At 41.1% G+C, this 22,343-nt stretch overlaps 1 protein-coding gene across 2 annotated transcripts in view; it reads left to right on the forward strand.

The window, feature by feature from the left end:
• The first annotated feature begins 1,152 nt into the window (after positions 1-1,152).
• The window catches only part of vstm4b (V-set and transmembrane domain containing 4b), a 23,163-nt gene continuing 1,972 nt past the window's right edge, over positions 1,153-22,343 (forward strand). Inside the window, exons 1-6 of one of the 2 annotated variants that reach the window (XM_032510612.1) lie at positions 1,153-1,300; positions 5,019-5,426; positions 20,579-20,632; positions 20,896-21,003; positions 21,642-21,675; positions 21,768-21,892. In XM_032510612.1, the coding sequence (XP_032366503.1) occupies positions 1,249-1,300; positions 5,019-5,426; positions 20,579-20,632; positions 20,896-21,003; positions 21,642-21,675; positions 21,768-21,892 (781 nt within the window). In that variant the 5' untranslated portion in view covers positions 1,153-1,248. The remainder of the gene's footprint in view (positions 1,301-5,018; positions 5,427-20,578; positions 20,633-20,895; positions 21,004-21,641; positions 21,676-21,767; positions 21,893-22,343) is intronic. The other variant, XM_032510613.1, reaches the window with a different exon arrangement.

Genomic DNA, 22,343 nt, shown 5'->3' on the forward strand with positions numbered 1-22,343 from the left:
CCCAAAGCAAGCCAATCCACTTTTCCATGTTGATAAGAGCATTAAAATGAGAAAAGAAATCAAGGGAGCTTTAGAATAGATAAAAATGTGTGGTTAATTGCGAGTTAACTATGACATTAATGCAATGAATACGTTGTGAGACAATAATGAAATCATGCTTAAATCATGCAGGAACTCATAGTAAAAAATGTAAATGTAAAAATGTATTAGCAAGGAGTCTTTGGAGCCCTAATTTTGTGAACCCCACACCACATTGTCCGCTGAATGCTGAAGGCTTTAGAGCTTTGGTAAAATTGGGGAATTCTTTGTCAAGGGAACTGCATGTTTGTCAAACTGTCGCCAGACGAGAAGCACTTATGAGGCCCTGCAAGCCATCTCCTTTATTATCTGTAAATCAAAAGTGTCCCGGATCCTCACAGCGCTGCTCTCTGAGGTTTGATAAAAAGCCAGCAAAGTGTCCCAAAACCCAGAGCTGACAGGCTGCTGTACAAAGATTCACTGTGGGATCCTGTTACATGAGACAAGAGATGAGAGGACACAGATAGAGAGACACAGACACAGACCATTTATGCAATGTGGAGCTTGCAATTTTGAAAGGAAAATGAGCAATTACGCTAGTTTAACTCTGGGATAACTAAGTAACTTTAAATGCAGAATTAACCTTCTTCTCCATCTTCTCCATCATTTCACTGGCCACAAAGATGCTCCCCCTCCCTGTATGTGTGTGTTCCAAAATAAAAGCCCTGACTTTGGTCAGCGCCCGCTGTCCTCCACAGCTGGAAGTGTGATTTGCTCGGCGTCAATCTCAACAGCACACCCCTCCCTCCCCTCCATCCCCTCTTTCCTGCACAGGAAATTACATTTCCCACTTACTCGCCAGACTGCAAAGGTGTGTGTGTGTGTGTGTGTGTGTGTGTGTGTGTGTGCCTGTGTGCATGTTTCCTCGCACATGCTCACCTGTCTTTTTCTGAGCACATGCTTTTATTTGTGTGTGTGTATGTATGTGCGTGTGTGTGTGTGTGCACGTGAGCCTGCCAAATGTGTTTTCACTGTGTGTGACATGAGTGGGGGAGGGGCGGCGGAAGGTTCTGAGTAGAGACAGGGGCCAATGTTTCATATTACACTCCTCAGCTGGGAGGAAAAAAAGAGAAGAAGTAGAGGAGGAGGAGGAGGAGGAGGAGGAAACCTGGGGCTTCTTCTCTTCAGAGGCATTTAACTGGCAGTTTATGGAGGCTGCAGTTGTGGAAAATGAAGATCTGCTCTGTGGTCTTCGCTCTCCTGACTCGAGCACTGCTTGGAGGTAGGAAAAGTTTATTTTCTACTTCATACCAAAGTGGATGTGGTGGAGACAAAAAACTGTCCTACTATTTTTTAAGAGAGGCGTTGCACAAACCATCAGAGAGGGTGATGGGCGAGGAGATGGAGAACAATAGTTTTGGTAGATAACTCTGTTAACTGAAGCTTCTTTACATACTTTTCTGCTGAAATAACTCAGTTCCAAGTCAGACTGCAGGGTAGGATAAAACAAACAAGTTTATCAAAAGTGTATGTGTTTGCATGGATGAGAGGGAACTCCAAAAGGGAAAATTGGTGGTGTTCAAAGCAAAATAGAGAGCTTATGGTTTTACTTTTATGTTAATGATTTGAGTGATCATCTGTCAAAACAGATTATTTAATGAAACAGTCTGAAAGTTCAGCGTCAACATACAGCACTGAAACACCACTTTTCAGCCACTCATCTATGTTTTCCTTGTTTTGCTCTGTCACTCAAAACTAAATGAAAGACAAAACTTTAAAAAAGACTGATTTTAATTGCGTGCTGTGTTGGAAGCATCTGGGCTGTGTGATGGTAAAGTGCTTGCTTGTCGTGGAAAAGGTGCATTGCTAAAATTGCGGCAGGTTGGGAAAACAGATGTGTGTTATATCGTCATGCAGCAGTAAAGTTTGTTGCTCAATATTCATCCATCAACAACGCATGTCGTCACATGCCAAAAACAACACGGCTGTCTGCACAACGGGGAAGAAGTCTGTTGAGCAACAACAACCGCATTAGAGATGTGGACCGTATGGATATGTGTGGATATTCAGAAAGAAATCAACTGCAGCTTTTATTTATGAAACAAACTTTGTTGGAAGGATTGGAATACTTTCATACTGCATCGGTGATATAGAGACATATTTAAGTCAGGCAGACGTTTCACACTTAAATACCATCTTTACCACCATTACTGTGATTTCCAGCGGCCTATTGGAAGTGGAATGAAAAGGACTTCCATCCCCAGTGGTAATACATAGTTCAGGGACAATTTTAGAAAAAACGGTTCCTTAAATTCTTGCTGATTTTTCAGTAGTTTGTCATAAACATGCTCTCAGTTTTGAGTGTATGGATGACTTGTTTTTCACATTTGGCACAGATTTGAGAGGAACTAGGGCTGCAACTAACAGAGGAGTGAAGGAACTAGAAAATATACAAATTTAAGAAGAAGGAATCTGAGAACATCCACTTTATTTTCATTTTAAAAAAAGACTAAACCCAATTAATCGTTGATGGTTATTTAAACCGCCACTGAAAACCTAAGATCCAAACATTTTAATTGAAGACAAACCTTTAAGCTAATGTGAACTGCACAACTATGAACATTATTCTGAGCCATTTCAGGACTTCTTGTCCATGTTGCCTAAAAAGTTGAACAGTAGCAATGAACAGAACATGCTTGATCCTGAAAATAAAAATGGAGAAAAGAGAAAATAATGTCAAGTTTGAACTTCTTCAGCTCCAACTGAGTGAACATCACCAGTCAGTGAGGCAGTGAAAAGCTCCAGAGCAGGCGAGTAAGTTGACCTTGAGTGGAGATTGTTTGGTCAACTGCTGTTTCTAAGGTCTAGAATCACTGACCCACTCAAACTGGGATTGCAGCATTGCTATGCAAACTTGTAACCCTGTTTTGAAGCTCAGACAAATAGAATTATTGGATACTGACACATTTTAATCAAATGTAATGAAATGGGGGGGGGGCATATAGTTTGTTTGTCAGTCAAACTATGGCCCCGCTAGGCTGCATAAATTTGCTATTTGAATGTGAAACTGGCTAACGTGCAGACTATTGTTTCGCAATGAAACACCAAACAATAGGAAAACACTTTTTCCTCTTGGTTGGCAAACAAAAAAAACTTTTGTGCCTTCATCCTGCAGCCAGTGGGAGCGGTATGGATGTACTCAATAATCTCATCATCAGGTTCACACAGGAGACCAGATAAAAGAAGAAAAGGATGTATTTTCTTAAGTCTTCTCTTCAGAAATTTCTCTAATAAAATTGAACTGATAATGGTCTTAATGTGGCTACTAACAGTGCAGAAAGCAGCGTTGATTAGGCTGTGTGTAGTCTATATCCATGACGTTCCACTTCCGGGATAGCTCTTGTGTTGACGGAAATTTCGCCAGAAGTCCGTTTTCGGAATGTAAACTCCAGTGGATTTCTGAGGACTATGGTTAACTGCTCCTCAGATCTCTGCAGGGTAAATCCAGACAGCTAGCTGGACTATCTGTCCTATCAGAGTTTTCTGTTGCACGACTAAAACAACATTTAATAAAAGTACACATGTACAACCAAAGCAACTTCCTTCCCGAGGCTACTTCCCGAGGCTACCGTGGCTCTGCTCGGCGCCTAGCACCGCCCAAGACAATTGTGACTGGTTTAAAGAAATGCCAATTAACCATAGCATGTACTTCTCTCATCACAGAATGCTGTGTGGACTAGCCAGACCCTCCTTTGCAGCGCTGTGGAGGAGGGTCTGGCAATGCGAGACTAGGCTGTGAGTCATATGTGTAACTCCCACTACTGAAAGGATATGTTTGGACAGAAAATCTGACTTGCAACTCTTAACTGATAAAAGTTGTTTATAAAGGTTTGTTGAACTTTTCTCAGTTACCTCACCGAGTTTTACATCAGAACAACTAATTAGCGATCAAAATTTAGTAAATACAGTATTTTGTATTAGTTTCAGCACTTACTTTTACACGAAAACGTTTTTTTTTAACAGTGTTGCTTACCGTCTTGTGGCATGGACAAAACAATGGAAAGACAGGAAGCAGCTGAATGTGTTTAGAGAGATGCCTCAACTCTGTCCAAATCAAAGGCTTGCTGTAACCAACATGCAGTCAAAACAGGAAAAGAGGATGGCTTCACAAGGGTTTTGTCAAGACAACTTGCATCCACTTCTCTGACTCAGATTGGATATCAGATAATCATAAGTCCAATTCAACCCAGACATCTTGATAGTTATTAGCCTAGTGTTCCAAATGGTTATAAAAATAAGTTGTATTGTATAATGTATGTAAGTTGTAAAAAAAAAATGTAAATCTTTATTGACAGACATGGATGGGCAGTATGTAAACGACATCAAAGCCCATCTACGGAGAGCCGGTTCACTCCCTTTTAATTAGTCTTTAAAACATTAGCAAGCTAAAACTCTTTCTAGCCCGAATGTTGTAAAGGAAGTGACCAGAGAATGCTTTCACTGAATTTTTTAAAGGCTTTTTAAAACAAAAAAGTAACTTTTAAAAAGATTCTTAGCCTCCCCTTTCAAATGCAACATCCAAATTACTAGGTAAAAAATAATACCCTGAGAAAATGGATTTTGAGGGGTAGAGCTCCATGGACCTTCATATATTCTGTGAGCACACTCATATGGAACCAGAGTGGAACTACAACCAGTTCAGATGCCGGACGTTTTCAGAGAGTGGCAGTTTTCTTCAGGTCAAATTTGACCTGTTTTGAAGTTTTTTTTACATCCAAAATAAAGGAAGTTAAAATACGGGTGAAAAATGTTGGAAAAAGCGCCAGTTTTCCCCCAAAATACAAAAACCTCATAAAAAAACTTTGTAGAAACCAACAAAAACATTGAGATAAGGGTTTGTACAGATACAAAAAACATGTATTGCTTAAATTGGCGGCCAGCTCCAAAAGTTTGTTAAAAGTTTGACTTAAGTAAATAAAACTTGTGTAAATCTTCTCCAGATTTGTGCTTGGCCATCAACGTCACCATCACCCCTTCCCCGTTCACCGTGGCCCAGGAGGGTCAAAACATCACACTCTCCTGTGTTGTGTCCCAGCGGCGCCGCAACGCTGCTTTACCGGTGGTAAAATGGACCTTCCTGCCAGAGGGCACCGACCGCCCGGAGGACGAACTCCTCATCGCCCGCGTCAACATGAGAAAGGCCCGTTTCTATGGTAACTACACAAAGAGTTTCCCCTGGCCTAAACTGAAGCTGACAGTGGTGAAGCAGGGGAAGATATTTGACCTGGTGATCTTGAACGTGTCCGAGGGGGACCGGGGGCTCTACATGTGCCGGGTGCAGGAGTTTAAAAAGCACCAGGACCGCTGGAAGGCCTCGTCAAACTGCACCGCCGCTACTGAGCTCAGAGGTGAGTGCTGATGGAACTTACTGTTTTAGTTTCTCCTGTCCTTTTTTTATCACTGAAACATTAGCTGATGCACTCTGTGAGCATCACCCTGCTTGGTTGAGTTGCAGATAATCGTTTAGGACAAGATCACCTTTAGTGGAGTAAACATTAAAGCCAGGCAGTAAGCGGTGAACATGTAAAAGATGCTTAGAGAGTTTTTGAAAGGGATGCACTGCCAAAAGGTTTTTTTTAAACCCTTGTGTCTGAACTGTTTTCAAAAAGAAAGGTGGGTTTCCTTCAACCAAATTGTCAACAAAAAAAAAAAAACATTACATGGATGGTTCCATACAACAATCTGCACAAGTAAAATAAATTATAAGTTTGCTACTTTAATTGAATTTGGGTGTTTTATCAAATTTGATTTGTCTTGAAGTCCAGACCCAAATCTGAAAGATGAAGGTTCTGGCATTGAGTAATGAAAGTCGGGCATCTTGAGGGGCGGCACCAAGCGTGCATTTAAAAATCTCATTGCACGCAATTGGATAACACTACGACCAATTACAACAACACACGGGGTGACGTATCCAGAGCCCCATATGATTAGCTACCAGCGGAGCTAACTGGTGGATTTAACTGTTGTCATCTGTTTAGCTCTCCTCTGGCCCGCCGCAGCATTACTCAATGCCAGAGTAACTCACTGAGCAAATTCAAATTGTGCTCTCGCGAGAACTCAGTATTTCCAGGATAACATTTTATAGCATTGATAACAATTTAACAAAATTAATAAAAGAACGTTGAAACATGTGACAAAAAATCGTAAAAAGTGACAGAAAATGTTGAAAAAAGAGACAAAAACGTCTAAAAAAAAAAGTGACAAAAACATTGGGAAAGCATTAAAACTTAAACTTAAATTGGAGTCTTAAGCCACAAAATGGTAGGGAACCTCTGGCATTTGGCTGCTCTAAGTCACTCAAACCAGTAGCTTTAGCCCAGTTTCTCACAGAATGACATCACTGCTTTTAATGGTGCAGGGCGGACACTGAACAGCTATTTCTGAAACCACAACAGAAGCTGTGACAAATGTTGTGTTGATAATAGTAAGACTGCAAATTTATTTTAGTGATTCCAGGTTTGTCTGCGGAGATCTACCACGGCCAGCAGCAGAAAACTGTGACTGATGGAGAGCAGCCCCCAGTGAACACAAAAATCAGTTTGAGGATTTCGCTTGATGTTTCTGATATAAAGCATGGATCCCCTGTTAAGGTTATTTTAGACCTCAACTAAATGGCTGGATCTGAAAAAGAGGGAAAGGGTGTAACTTGACTCTTTTTGTCAAAATTCCTCCAAATATCAGTTCAAAGCAAATAGTACAATGTTCATAGGCAATAGTGTTCGTGTTTATAATGCACAACAGGGCAATGTGCAGACCTTATAGGAGCCCCAAGTAAACTCAAATTGTGAAAACAAGATAAGGGGAGCAGTTCTGCATCTCCAGTAGTAGCATTTTCTCTCACCACAACTGGATGATGTAATCCATCTGGCTGAAGAGACAGTGACGTGGGTTCACTGAGCAAAAGCCCTGTCTTGCTTTTGATTTGGGAGGGGAAAGTCATTGGTTAGGAGCAAGTATGGAGATAAAAAGAATCTTCCATGGCAATAAGTTGTGGCTTTTACCGGGTAGATGATCTTGGAGAAAGAGCAGAGAGAGTATGAGGTTTCAATGCCACCGCTGGCACTTCAGACGTTTACACAATGGAATGGATGACAAATCCACGGGTACCAGATACTGCCTAGAAATCCCTTCACTTTCATAAAACCAGAAACCAGATTTTTTCCTTTATGTATGTCAAGCTTTATGTCCTGAGATGCAATTTGCAAAGATTTACCTCAAAATTTTTCAATTAATTTTTTTAACAACAGGTTCTCAATTTTAGACAGAGCTAGACAAGAGCAGGTTTCTCAATTATAGCCATCAAGCATCAATTGGAGTACTGAAATGACTATTGTTGCTAGCAGATCAAATAAGATCTAGCTACCTAGATAGTTAGCCTAGCATTAGCTCCATGAGTAGGATTAAATTATTAAGTAGGATCTAGTTATCTCATACTGAACTTCAAGTGTTTCTAACTGATTTATTTTTTATTGAAAAGCTTGTAAAATAACTCTTAAATATACACTTGATGGCTACATACACATTATCATGCTAAAAGACTAAAAAGCAGAGTCGTTAACATAGAAAACCTCTGCTAGCATCCAATGTGGAAACATTACACAGTGGGTATGCTAGTCGTCATTATTATGTCGAGTTTGTATTATAGTTAGTCAATGATGGCATTGGAAATAACGTATGGTTATTTCTTTAGATACACTGGAGGGTAGTTAGCCAGGCATGCTAACATATGCATCATAAATTAGCCCTCATGTTTTCCTGTATCAATGTTCTTTTTAACTACCCAAAATAACATGATTGATGCCACACAACGCTCTTTGGCAAGAACAAATCTCTACTTTCATTAATTTTGAGGTGTCCTATTCAATTTATAGCATTTGGAGAGATATTTGAAGTGGTTTTGAAATTGTATTGAGTCAAAGTTGACTCCTTTAATTTTATTCTAAATAAATCCTAATTTTTGCTTTTCTAACTCAAACATTAGGTATAATTTCCTAAAAATTAGGTTTATAGACGATAAATTCGAAAAATAACCATAAGCTTAAAGTTAATAAGTTAGTGTTACGTAGTGACAAACATGGACAAAAACATAATAAAAAGTTAAAAACCTAGTTAAAAAAGTGTCAACTAGTGTTAAAAATTGTTGATTTTAAATTTTGACGGGAAGACAATACAAGGGTTAGAGCCAAAAGGCAACTACTTTGTCTAAAAAGTGAATCGATTGTGGAAGCGCCTTAAATGTGTCCACAAATCAATGGGTGACGTTAATCCATATTTTTTGCGCTAGTGTTTTTGGTTTTGGAAAAGCTAGAAAAAAAAGACTAATTCAACGCTTGACAGACCTACTGCCAGTTACTGTTGCTAACATATGATCAGATAATCTCTACAATCTCTATCAGGTGAATTGTTTTGTCCTGTGTTTACGTTTGTCAGTCAGCAATGGATAGTATTGGGATGTCCACCTTTGTGTTTGCTTTTGTTTATGAAGTTTGTGTTTTTGAGAATGCTGATGCTAATGCTAATCCAGATGTTCCTTTATTTACTTTTAAAAGACTAGAAATGTGTCACTTTCTGACAGCTTTCTTTCCCAGAGAAAGACACATCAGACTCTAAGCATTTATAGCAGAGAATGCAGATACTTCCATGAATTGACTTTAGGTTCAGTCAGTGTTGTGTTACATCAAAGATCAGCAGAAAGCTAATAGAGAGGCATTTATGTGAAATGGCCCCTTTGAGAATGGTTTATCTAAGGACCGAGTGCATCACAAAGTTTCAACCTTGTAACAATCTAAAGACAATTCATTTATTATTTAAGCTCAATGCTGTAGTACTGTCAGTGTTCAACAACACTAGACGCTGCTCACCACATTTTCCATGGAAGCGTTCTTCAGGCTGTGTCTTTCGGGGTGTCAACAGCCAAGTCTGGGCCCAGGCTGACACGCAGTCCATATCGAGAGCTGTTGACATTGGCCTGGACATGGAGTTTTTCCTCCCAAAAGTAGAACAGACAGAGGCCAGAGAGACTCCACAGTATTGAAACAAGAGATAGTTGTGCTGAGGATGGTGAAGTTTAAATGTTTGTCTGCAGTGACGGTCGAGGGCAGCTGGCTCGTGTCTGGCTCTCTTATTTATTAGTGTTTAAGGATGTGGAGAGCTATTTTCATCCAAGGAAGCTTCCGTCCATTGTGGTTTTAGAGATATTAATTAAAAAAAGGCTGCAGCGACATTTTTGAATGAATACTGTAATTAGCTAGGAAAGCAGTCTTGCATGCCTCCCAGAGTTCATCAATATTCTTTGGTTTGGTCTTCATGCTTCCTTTTTCATCCTACCCCACTATGCTCATGATGTTCATGTCTGGTGACTGGGCCGCCAATCCTGGTGCATCTTGTCTTCTTCGCCTTGAGAACTTTGAAGTGGAGATGGAAGTATGCGATGGAGCACCATCCTGCTGGAGAATTTGGCTCTTTATGGTTGGGAATATAAGAGGTAGCTAAGATTTCTTGGTATTTGAGACTATTGATGTTGCCTTCCACCCTGCAGATCTCTCGTACCCCCCATACTGGATGTAACCCCAGACCATGATTTTTCCGCACCAAACTTCACTTTTTTCTGGTGAATCTTGGATCATGCGGCCTCCAGTAGGTCTCCTGCAATATTTGCGGCGACTGTGGTGTAATTCAACAGAAGATTCCTCTGAAAAATCCACTTACTTCCACTCTCCAGCGTCCATCCTTTTAGCAGGCTGTGGACCTTGGCAAATGCCACACGGTTTTTCAATTGTCTTTTGTTTAGTGCTGGCTTCTGGGCACGTGTCGACCAGAGGCCATTTCGAGACAGAATCCGACAAACCGTTCTGGTTGACACAGGGACTTCAGGGACCAGGTCTGGTGGAGCTCTGCTGAAGTGGAAAATGGGCTGGCCTTGGATTTGAGCCAACAAACGGTCCTCTCGAGCAGTTGTCTAGCGGGTCTGCCTGACCTGGGCTTGTCAAAACATCTCCATGTTTTCAAATGTTTTTTTAATCCTCGGTACTTGACGCTGAGACACATTAGGTGTCTGCCACATCAGCAGTGGACCTGGTCTTCAGCCTCTTGATAATCAAAACTTTAGCCTCAGGGTGAATCTTAGGCATGTTTGCAGATGTCTAGTTGCAGTTGATGTGAAGGTCTAGTGTACTGGGGTTGTTTTTATCACACCCTGAGACCTAATTGATCCTTATTAGTCACAGGTGAAGCTCATATGACAAGGCGACAACACTTATGTCTTTGCAAAAATTGACTCAATGGGCTTTACCAGCTGTGAATATTAGAATACTTTTTGACAGTTTCTTTTTGCACTGAAACATTATTACAAAAGCTGTTGGGATAAAATGAACCATTTCTTGTAAATAAATCTTGATTAGAAATATATTTTAGCGGCACTTCAGGTCAATTTGTACACAAGCGACAAGACTTTTGTCAGGGACTGTAAATAGGATACCTCCCTTGTTTAGCAGGCTGTTAAGACTACCTCCATACACAGCTGTGCAGCCTCTTGCAATTTGAATACTACATTGTTATTTTATGGATTTAGATTTAGATTTTATTTACAACCCTAATTTGATGGTTATACCATCATATTTCATCAAAGGCTGTATTTTATGTTCACATGTTTATCATTTCTGTATATATATGTCAGCATTAATATCTGTACACTAAATCCCTTTGCTTTGAAATCAAATGGAGACTTATATATTTGAAATAGATTTTTGTTAGTCTAAATTTCCTCTTCAAATCCCGACCTGATTAATCAGAATCTGGTTATAAAAATCCTATTCCACATTTAATCCAACCTATTTATTGAAATCAAGTCTTTACCATTTTAAAAACTAAATATTTGTAACTCTAATCTGGAAAAGTTTGTTTTTTCAAACTTCGGACCACCAGTTTATCAGGCAGGCTCTTATAAACTTGACCATTTAAATCTATAAAATTCATAGAAAACCAAATGAACTAAATTGTAAACCATTCAATTTGTTCACCATATACAGTAAATTACAAATTCCTAATATGACACAATGTCAAGTATCTAGATTGAGTCATTGTAATGGACAGGCCAAAGCTCCATCAACACTGGAAACTGCACAATTTCTTCCCAGCAGACCAGCAGGCAGTGGTATTTCTTCCCAGTATCCACAACAACAGTTAGCAGCTATGATAAACATCAGCTTCACATCTTAGTGGTTGAAACCCCTCGGGGTCCATTGCTCCTGGTTGCCCCCACTCCATATGAGAAACAGCAGATGACTGAGACTTTATGTGCACAAATGTGTGTCTTTGTGACGTCAAAGTGATGGAATTCCTGTGGTCGGATAACATTAGGTGACCAGGTGTTTCCACAATCACACAAAACTACCATTACTCTACTTACTAATGCTATAATAAACACATCCAGAGAGGTCAAAGGGGTTGGGGGCAGAGCACAGTAGAACACGGCCTCCTCTTAGCGTAAACAAACTGAACTCTTAGGTATTTCTATAACATTTGGGCAACTGAAAGGGTGCTTCTAAGAAGGTAGATGGCACACGGCTGTGGCATTAGTTAAAGTATAGCAAGAACATGGAATTCTGGGGAGTTGCTTTGGCAGCTTCACTAGTCAAACACCCCTGTAGAGTTTTTTTTTTAGAAATGGGGCGGACTCTAGCTCATCCAGAAGACAACAAAATAGGCCTATTTTGTTGCAATAATAGAGACACAGTTTGCAAAAGTACTAAAAGATGCCAATTCTTAGAAGAAAAGATGCAAACAGACAACAGGAAGTGAATTATTCCAACCTTTGTAAAGACACACAACATCACTGTGTACTTACATTTATTTCCTGACATTTATAAAACAGTCAAATAGAGCAATGACTGACTCAGCAGATGGTGAAGACAGAAGATCATTATTCACTCCAGTACACGTCTGCATATTGATGTTTACAGTGTTGCATTTGTTAGGGAACAAAAAAGATCCACAAATCTGAAACAGTCAGGAAATGAATGCATCTCTGTGGTTCTGATGAACAAAAAGTAGTTTGTTTGAATGTTTCCACTGTAGTCCAATGCAGTCTTCAGCCATTCAAAAGTTGCTTTAAATAGAAGCCATTTTCTAGATGAGGATAAAAGCCAGTTTAGTGCTATACAGTGCACCCAATTTATCTAATTTCTAAATATTCCAACATGTTCTGCTGCCGCGACACAGCTGCACAGAACCTGAGGCACATAAACGTCATAGATGTAATCGGGATTTACGCTGTGAATGTGTTACTGTGAAGGAAGACCGGGTCTTTAAATTAAATCATCCGCCATTTCATACAAGTGGGAGTACGTCTGTTTTAAATTATATTTCACTCAGAAACTGTGCAGTGAGACTGTGTTGGTGTGTCATGTATCTGCTATAGTTTTATTGCAGATGCTGTCATTTACAACATGTACTGGTGGTTTTAAGATTTTCATAAGCAATGATGGTAATAGGGAAAAGAGAATGTTACAATATTGGTGTTCTAATATAAAATATGCCTTTCACATAAGCTTTGCTGATAACGTAACAGCCAAACTACATAACGTAGACTTCGGATGAGTTCAGCTCATTGCTACAAAACACTTGCAGGAAGCTAACACATAAGATAAAATTTACTCCAAGTGATTTTTGCCTTTGATATTTTGAACAAAATATCTTATTTGTGTTAAGGTAGTAGGATTTAGGACAATCTATTGGCAGAAATGGAAGATAATATTAATAACTGCGTTTCTATTAGTGTACAATCACCTGGAAATAAGAATCGTGTTTTTGTTTGCTTAGAATGAGCCCTTCATATCTTCATACAGAGTGGGTCCCATGGATGAAGAGAATTAGAAACAACGTTGAAGGCGGTGCCGTATTCATTCCTATAAAAATTGCTCAGTGGCACATGAAGCCTCGAACGTTCAACTGCCACAGATTAAATTACCTTGGACCCACAGAGACAGAACACATTGCGCCATATCTGGAAAGCCACAGCCACCGAAGCCAAAACAACTCTCCGCTCTCCATTAACTTGTATTGCGTGATGGTGCCTCCTCGTCTCTTCCGTCTGCTAGCAAAAAAAACAGAAAAATGCCAGATGTTTTGATTAAACCTAAGATTAAGCACATGGCTTTGATTTTGCATAGTCCTAAACCATTTCAACTGCAGACCTTCTCACATTTACAAAGTAGATATTTGGCAATTGTCCAAATGTATTTGGTCTTATAAAACCCGTAACAGTCCACAACCAAGTCTTCAGTTTTTTTGTCAATCTTGCCCTTAAAAATAATGTAGGCAGGTGATTCTCAACAGCAGTTACACATGTGGTCAGTGTCAGGTTAGTGATTTCACAGATGATGACCGAACCCAGAAGTAACCCCAACAGAGAACGGTGTCACTACCTGATGTGAGTCGAGTGCAGATTTGAGTAGCGCATGCTCAGATGACAATGGTTTACAGCATAATGTGTAATCCTAAAAATTTATGAAATCCATGAAATGATAAACTTTTGTCATTACATACAACAACAATAATATGGGAGTCATTTCAAAAAGGTTTTAGCTATCTAGGATTTATTTGATTGCTAACGTTGGCTCAAAACGTCATTCCGGGGACAGCCTTTGTTGTGTTTGATGCTAACTTGTAGCTAGTAGTGAACGAACTTGGTTAAGTAGGTCCATTTTCACTGTATTGACATTACAGAAGTCTCTTGTTAGCATCTTGTATGCTACTTGTCACAAAGTGTTGCATGCCCGACTCAAATCTGCACTCAACTTACATCTGGGAGTAGCAAACAGCCTAAGAACTGTTGGGTCCATAAAGATATTTCGACAAACAGTCTTGGGAAAAGTATTAACAACAGTTTTTAAGCAAGTACAAAATATCAAGCACCTGTTGTAAAAAAAATGAATAACTGAAAGCCATTTAACAGCAGAGAGGAATCTTACGGGAACTCCAATTAAAATGCACCTCTTGGGCAAAATGCCGACACCACCGATTGGTACATTTCATTTTCTAATTGGGCATCGATTAACGTCTGTAAACTAGTGAAATGGTGTTTTCCACTGCATGGTATCTACTTGACTCGCCTCAACTCTTCTCGCCTTTTTTGTTTTTTCCATTAGGAAAAAAGTCCCTGGTACTGGTACCGGTGGTTTTTGTAGTACTACCTTCATTGAGGTTCCTAGCGAGCTGAGGTTATCCAAAAGGTGACGTGAAAATCTGCAGACCGCTGATTAGTCGGAGAGAATCGTCACTAATTGCAGCATCATCATTGCTTGCGACAGACAGGGGCGGGTTGGTGTCCTGAACAAACCTGCCGTGTTTACTGGTAAATAATTTATCTAATGTTTTTTTTTTTGCTACTGCCTCCAGGTTCATTAGAAACTAATTTGCCTTCTGGCTGTGGCAACACGCCAAGAATCAAAATATCTTTGACGTTCTGTGTGAGTGACGCGTTAGGTTTCCTGATATGACGACCAGCCACGGCTCGCCTCGTGCATGAGGCGGTACTATTCTGCAATGGAAAAGGAGAACGGGGTGCCACAGGCGAGTTGAGCAGGTACCATTGATGGAAAAACACCAAAAGAAGACATGTGGTTTTGGCTGTTTGGCATAAGGAACGCTGTTATTGCTGGAAATGAAATTTTGTTTTCTTAAATATTATCCTATACCAAATGTCTAGTTTGACAAGAGAGAGGTTTGAGCATGATGCGGCATTTTAAAGTACCTGAATTGCATGCATGAAAACGTCCCACTGCTTATTGTGATGTTTAATGGTTTTGACAACTTTGTAATAATACTTAGTTCCTGTTCCACACAGCTTCATGGCACTGGCTGTAAATCTAATTGAATCCCTAATGAAAGTTTTGACTGGGAGGTTAATAATAATAATAATAAATTTAATTTATAATGCACTTTATATTTGCAAAAATCTCAAAGTGCTACATGGTAAAAAAAAAAGAAAAGTAAGTGATAAAATAAAACACATGGAGAGCATGAAAATAATAAATATAAAATAAAACAAAAACAATGTAGAAAAGGGCAAGAGATCAGTCATAAGCTCTCCTAAAAAGGTGGGTTTAAGGCCAGTTTAAAATCATCCACAGTCTGTGGTGTCCTCAGGTGGTCAGGGAGAGCATTCCACAGTCTGGGAGCCGCTGAGCAGAAAGCCCGATCTCCCATAGTACGGAGCTTTGTTCCGGGAGGTTAGGAGATAACCTGAGGCAGATGGAGGGTCCGGGTAGAGGTCTGAGGGGTGAGAAGTTCCTTGAGGTAGGGGGGGGCTTCACGTGGATGCACTGATGGGTGAGGAGGGAGACCTTGTACTCAATCCTGAGAGACACAGGAAGCCAGTGAGAGATTTGAGGATGGGGGTGATGTGGTCGTGTTTGCGCACCCTCCAAAGGATCCTAGCACGCGCTGTTCTGGATGTATGTAGCTTTTGAAGGCTTTTCCAGGGATCCAGTGAGGAGCGCATTGCAGTAGTCCAGCCTGGAGGAGACAAAAGCGTGGACAAGCTTTTCGGCATCGCTGGAGTGAGTATGGGACGGGTTTAGCGAGTTCCTGAGGTGGAAAAAGGAGGTCTTGCAGAGATGTTTTATGTGAGCTCAAAGGCCAGATGAGAGTCCATTTTAACACCAGGTTAGTGGCTGATGTAGAAGAGGATTTTTGGCCAGAGAGGTTGATGCTGGTAATGGCAGATGACCGAACCTGGTGAGGAGTGCCGTAAGATGGCTTCAGTCTTGGAGCTGTTTAGCTGCAGAAAGTTTTGGCAACCACGCTTTACCTCCTCCCGGCAGGTGGTCAGAGTAGATGATGGAGGGCAGCAGAGGGGGTTGGGTGAGTCCTGAGGTAGAGTGAGTGTCATCAGCATAGCAGTGGAACGAGATTCCATGTCGGCTGATGACATGGCCAAGGGGGAGCACGTAGAGGATAAACAGGTGGGGCCGAGCACTGAGCCTGAGGGACACCACAGGTGACGTTGTGCGTCAGGGATTAGCCTCTCCCAGGCGACATGCTCAGTCTCCCGGTGAGTACGATGAGAACCCCTCATGGACAGAGTCAGAAACACCGACAGTGGATTTAAGACGATGTAGGAGGATGTTGTGGTCACAGTGTCGAATGCTGCATTCAGGTCCAGGAGGATGAGAAGAGATGGGGAGCCAGCGTCTGCAGTATCAGTAAGTCATTTGTGACCTGACCAGGGCGGTTCTGTGCTGTGGCCAGGGCGGAAACCGGACTGAAATTCTCAAATAGGTTGTTTTTTTTTAGATGGTCCTGAAGCTGTGCGGCAACTACTTTTTCCAGCACCTTGGAAAGGAATGGAAGGTGGGAGATGGGCCTGTAGTTAGCAAAGACTTCTGGGTCTAGGTTGGGTTTTTGAGAAATGGCCTGATAACGCTGTTTTTAGTGTAGATGGAACATGGCCTGCCTGAAGGGAGTAGTTAATGACCTTGTGATGAGGGGACTATGGCAGGGGGTTTGTTTATCAGGGCTGTTGGGAGGGGGTCCAGGGCACAGGTGATGGTTTCATCTTTTTGATGATGTTAACCTCTCGCTGTGAGATGACCAAAAACAGCACAGAGGTTGGGAAAACGCAGGCTGTGGTCGGCAGTCAGGTGACAGTGTGGAGAAACTGGATAGCAGGGAGCGGATGGTGTTAGTTTTTTCCTGAAAAAAGAGATGAAATGTTGCACTCTCTTCTGGGGCTACTGAATGAGAGAGGGAGTTTCGGTTGAGGATTCATGTATGGCAGAAAAAAGTTGCTTGGAGTTGCCAGGGCTCTTGTTGATAATGTGGAATAGAACTGTGAACGTGCATCTCTCAAAGACCTTGCGTAGGACTTTGATGTTCTCGGTAGGCCCGCCTATGGACAATGAGTCCTGAGGCCCTGAGGCGCCACTCAAGGACACGTTCAGCTGTTTTATTTGCCGGAGTTCGTAGGTGTACCAGGGGGCTGGCGTAAGAAGCTGACAGTTCTAGTTTTGACAGGGGCGTGGAGGTTTAGGAGTGCTCAGAGATGATTGTAGAAGTCAACCGACTCTGTGACAGAGGGAAATCAGCAGAGGAGAGAGTTGGGGTCAATGGTCAAGGTGTCTGGGTTGATCTTTTCAGGTCCTATGCAGATTTGACGCTTGTCTTTGGTGTGAGGGGAAGGGAGTGAAAGCTCCATGAAGATGGCCTTATGGTCAGACCACACCAGGTCATACGAGATGTTGTTAAAGGAGGCGAGTTAGAAATGACCAGGTTCAGTGTGTGCCCCTGGAATGGTGGGGACATCAACATGTTGTTGAAGGTTGAGGCAGTCCAATAGTTGCACGAAACTCAGCTGCAAGGTGGCAGCAAGGGTTGTCAACATGAATATTGATATCTCCAAGTATATAAGTGGCAGAAGGGTGCAGAGTGTTGTGAGGAGGTCGTGTATCTCTGAGATGAAGCTGAGTTGGGTTTGGGGGCCGGTAGATGAGAAGCATTGTCATGGGGAAGGGGGGTTTACATTTAAATGCAAGGCATTCAAATGAGGAAGTGTAGGCAAGGGAGGAGGAACAGCTCCAAGTTCTGTCGGTGTATGACAGCTAGGCCACCACCACGACCAGTGCTGCGGGCTCTCTCCAGGTAGCTGTAACCGGGGGGACAGACTTCATTAAGCGCTGAGTAAACCCCTGGCTGGTGCCAAGTTTCTGTCAGGCAAATGAGGTCTAATCCCTTGTCCATAATGTGGTCTTGTATGAAGGATGCTTTATTTGTGAGTGATTGTGTGTTGAAAAGTTCTATTTTGAGCGTTGATGCTGTGGTGAATCTCTGTATAGGCCGTAGCAGGTTGTCCTAAATTGTCAATTAAATACATACACTTCAGTGTGCAGCCACTTCTTTATATGTCTAATTCCCCATGAGCAGAAAATGCCTTCTCCTTCACCTACAGATGGTGGAATTGTTAAGGTCTGATTTGTTTTAGTGGACATTTACTGTACTGCTACAGGAAACCAATCCGAAAAGGAACTGATTTCTGTCTAACAAATCGTTTTGCAGCTATCAGAAGGAAGGTTGCTTTTTCTAATTGGTTGAATTACATATTATATTTGTACTTTAATTTTTGGAGTTTTAGATTTTGGTAATCTAGTTTTGTAGTTTTGTTTTGGAATCATCCGATGCATGCAGACAGTCAGTAAGTCAGCACGCAGCACAGCCAGTCTGCCTGTGGGAAAGTCTCCAGCAGTCGTGGTGAGCCGGCATGGCGAGCCTGCATGTCGTCAGCTTTTGGTGGTTTGGGGTATTTTTAAGATGCCCTGGTGGGTGTCACTTCACGAGCTTCCTACCACCAGCTCAGCAAGAGGACAGCGGTGTTAAGACTACTGTGGTCAGATGGGGTGGAGAAATGAGTGATTGTGTGGGGCGAGATTTCACGTTGAGTATAGGAAAAAAAAATGTTCTCAGCCATTTTGGACACAAGCAGTGCATAGCTGGGATCCTCATTACACAGATTAGGCTGCGTTCACAGGCCTTTGATTCCGCATTGGTGCTCACATTTGATTTTTGGGGTGTAGTAGTTATCTACTCTGTGCTGGAATGTACAGTAAGCCATATCTATAAAAACATTGCAAGTCACATCCATCTTAACAAGCTTCTCCTTGTTCTCGTTATGGTGTGCACATTAAAGTTGTGTCTGAACTGACTCGCTAAATGCCTCCCGCAAACATCTATTGTCCAGTCAATGCTAGCCATTCTAATTAGGCTTCGCAGGTCTGCCAAACAGTTCAATATTACACTTTTTTACTAATACTGTAATTTTAGTACTATTTGACATAAACACAAAAACAACCCTGCTCCTTCATATCCACTGACTAGTGATGGTGCTAACATTTTTGTTATAAGCTTAGTCTGTTTGTTATTTATTATCAAATGCATATTTAAGATATTTAAATGCACTCAAAAGTCAACTAGCATGGAGCTAGCGTTAATAAGCTAGCTAGGTACATCTGACCATATCTGCCAGCGATAGTCATTTAAACTGACCACATTAATGGTCGCCAACTGAAAATAAGAAGTCTGCTTTTGTCTTCCTTGATCTCAAGTCAAGGACTCTTTGTTCCGGGTGCCTAATAGCCTACTGCGTTGTTCACACATGCAAAGTCAATCCAAAGATGCCAATTTTTGCTTTGTGACATGAATACTTAAAAGTCAGGAAAGCCTGTCAGCCGTGACATTTTCCTGACGTCCTGACGTCAATTTAGAAATGGTGGAAAAGATTATTGCAGCCATCCGTGGGTAGTGAAATTCACAGAGCTGTGTGCGCCTTGTTTGCTTCACGTTTGGTGTCTAAATGCCCTAGCATAAGGGTTAGGGTGCATGTCACTTAATATATGAAACGTCCGTGGTTCTATTCTTGGACCTTTGATGCATGTCATACCACTCCCTCACCTAGTTTACTGATTGTTGCTCTGCAACATGGTAGTCCACTATTTTAAATTTAATTCAATTCAATTTTATTTGTAGAATCAAATCATAACAAAAGTTATCTCGAGACACGTTACAGATGGAGTAGGTCTAGACCAGACTCTATAATTTATAGAGCCCCAAATATTCTAGTAATTACCCCAATTAGTTGCAACAGTGTTGAAGAAAAAACTCTTTTAGGAATACAACCTTGGACAGACCCAGGCTCTTGGTAGGCGGTGTCTGAGGCGGAGGCTAGAACTATAAGAGCATAACTAGGGGAGACAGGTTAAGGAGAGGTGCCTGGTCACGCTAGTGTGTTATGAAGGTGGAGAGGGTAACGGTCAGTGTATAGGTGGATGTGAGGTTAAATTTTACAATGATGCAAACCCCTAAAGCAGTTTCCTTCAAATGGGGGTACGCGTATCCCTAAGGGGTACTTTCGAGCACTGCAGGGGGTACGTGAGATGTGGGTTTTTTTTATATTTTAATTTAAAAATATAAGTCATGCATAATTACATGACAAAATATACTATGATATTTAAATATTTTAAACATTTGAAGTGGCATTAAAATGCTTTTCAGTTACAAAGTTGATGTTGTTTAGTCAATCAGACAGGGGTGGTGCAGCGCTGTAATATACCTCTTTATACAGGCTTTTTTCCCCAAAAAAATTGCTTTGCACTGGTCTGGGGGTATTTGGCACAGGTAATTTTTCACAGGGGGTACATCATTGAAAAAAGTTTGAGAACCACTGCTCTTAACCTGCTTGCATTCATTCATCCAGCAAAGGTTAAGGTTGAGCCCTCTAGAGAATGATTCAGAGACAGAATCATGCAGACAGGAGGCCAACCTCGGCTTGCTGTCCTCCTACAATTAGCTTTATTTAAACTCTAGCCGGCGTGTAATCAGGCGGCAGGGAGGTCACTGTGTTGACTATGGGCTTAACATGCTTCTCTTCTCTCTCTTTCTCTCTCTCTCTCTCTCTCTCTCTCTCTCTCTCTCTCTCTCTCTCTCTCTCTCTCTTTCTTTCTTCATGTAGTGCATGTCCTACCACCCACAAAGGCCAAAGAAAGCCTGTGGAGCTTGTTAGAAGGTAAGTTGTTGTGTGTGTGTGTGTGTGTGTGTGTGTGTGTGTGTGTGTGTGTGTGTGTGTGTGTGTGTGTGTGTGTGTGTGTGTGTGTGTGTGTGTGTGTGTGGTTGACTGGCACTGTCCTTGGCAGGCAAAAATAGCCCTACCCAAAGGATATAGTACAGTGCCTTAAATAGCTCCTCAAAACATGTACTCCTTTTTTTTCCTTCACATTTTTGTGTAAAGAGAAGCCAAAGCCCGATGTGTACATGTTTTTTGTGTTTCAGATGTGTACCTGTGTGCAGCGCTGATCTGCACAGTGGGTTTGCTGTGTATGTGCATGTTCACGGTGACAGTAACCTGCCAGTACATACAGAGGAAGCAGAGGTTAAAAGGTTAGCAGCACCATCAAGATAACTCTCCACTGACCTACCTTAATTAATCTGGCTCTTATGTAGGGCTGCAACTAATGATTATTTTCACTGAAGATTAATCTGCCGATTATTTTCTCGACTGTTTGGTTTCTAAAATGTCAGCAAATAGTGAAAAGATATCCATCATAGTTTCTCTACGTCCAAGGAGATGTCTTTAAATGTTTAATTTTGTGAGTCTAAAACTCACAAAATATATTCAGTATAATATATTCAGTTTAATATGATTCATTTTATGAAAGGAACAGGAGATTGTCATATTTCAGAGGCTGATAAAAGCAATTTCATTTTCAAATTGGCATTAAAAATTACTTAATAATGAATCATAATCATTATCAAAATAGTCAGTGATTATTTTTCTATCGATCGACTGACTAATTGATTGTCAATGAATCATTATAGCTCTACAGCAATGTATCAATTTACTCCTTTTTCCTGTTCTGATCTTTTTCTCTGTGATTCTTCTTGTTTCTTTCAAAGTTAGAACCCTAAACAAACTCAACTTTTTATAGAGTTAGAGTTTAGAAGTTTGCTAAATTACAATAACTTTGTGTCCACACCAGTAATTATGTTTCTAAATGTTGTATTGTCTAATTCTGCAGATAATTACCTCTTGGTGAAAAGCCCCCAGAACAGGTAAGGTTTTAGGCTGACACAGCCTCACACAGCCATAAAAGCTAAACATTTCCTAAGTGCTTTAAACCTTTGGTTTTCTGATCCCAATCCAGCTCAGGAGAGACAGTCACCAGTGTGGTCAATGTGTCTCCTGCTCTGCCTAAAAAGGAGAGGAGATACAGGAAGAAAAGGAGCAGAGACTATCAAGAGGAGATACCACCAGAGATACCAGCGAAAGGTAAATAAGAGTCTGGGTGCATTTACACCTGTGGTTTTGTCGTGGGCAGCTAATTCTTTGTACATCCTTCCAAATTTCATATTTTTCAGCCGCAAATGATCCCTGTAATGAATTGCTTTCAGTGAGAAACACTTGCAAAAATAGCTGTAATGGCCAAACTGACGTTTTCCTATTGGTCCATTTTGTTCTGCGTTGCTTTCCATACAGAAATATGTGCTGGCATTTGAGGTCAACATCCACCCCTTCCACATATAAACTCTTGATTCATGGGGTAGCATGTGGAACTTTATACATTATTTAGTTCACTGAAGAAAGTTATTTTGAGTTCAGTACCATGTTAATGATGATTACGATGCGGGAAAGCTCCTAAATCCCTACATTTCCTCCCAACTCAAGGGCGATGTTTCAAAATTTGAGTGGGAAGTGTGTTAAAATGGAACTACTGCTGTCT

Source organism: Etheostoma spectabile, unplaced genomic scaffold (assembly GCF_008692095.1).
Source record: "Etheostoma spectabile isolate EspeVRDwgs_2016 unplaced genomic scaffold, UIUC_Espe_1.0 scaffold119, whole genome shotgun sequence".
Lineage (NCBI taxonomy): Eukaryota > Metazoa > Chordata > Actinopteri > Perciformes > Percidae > Etheostoma > Etheostoma spectabile.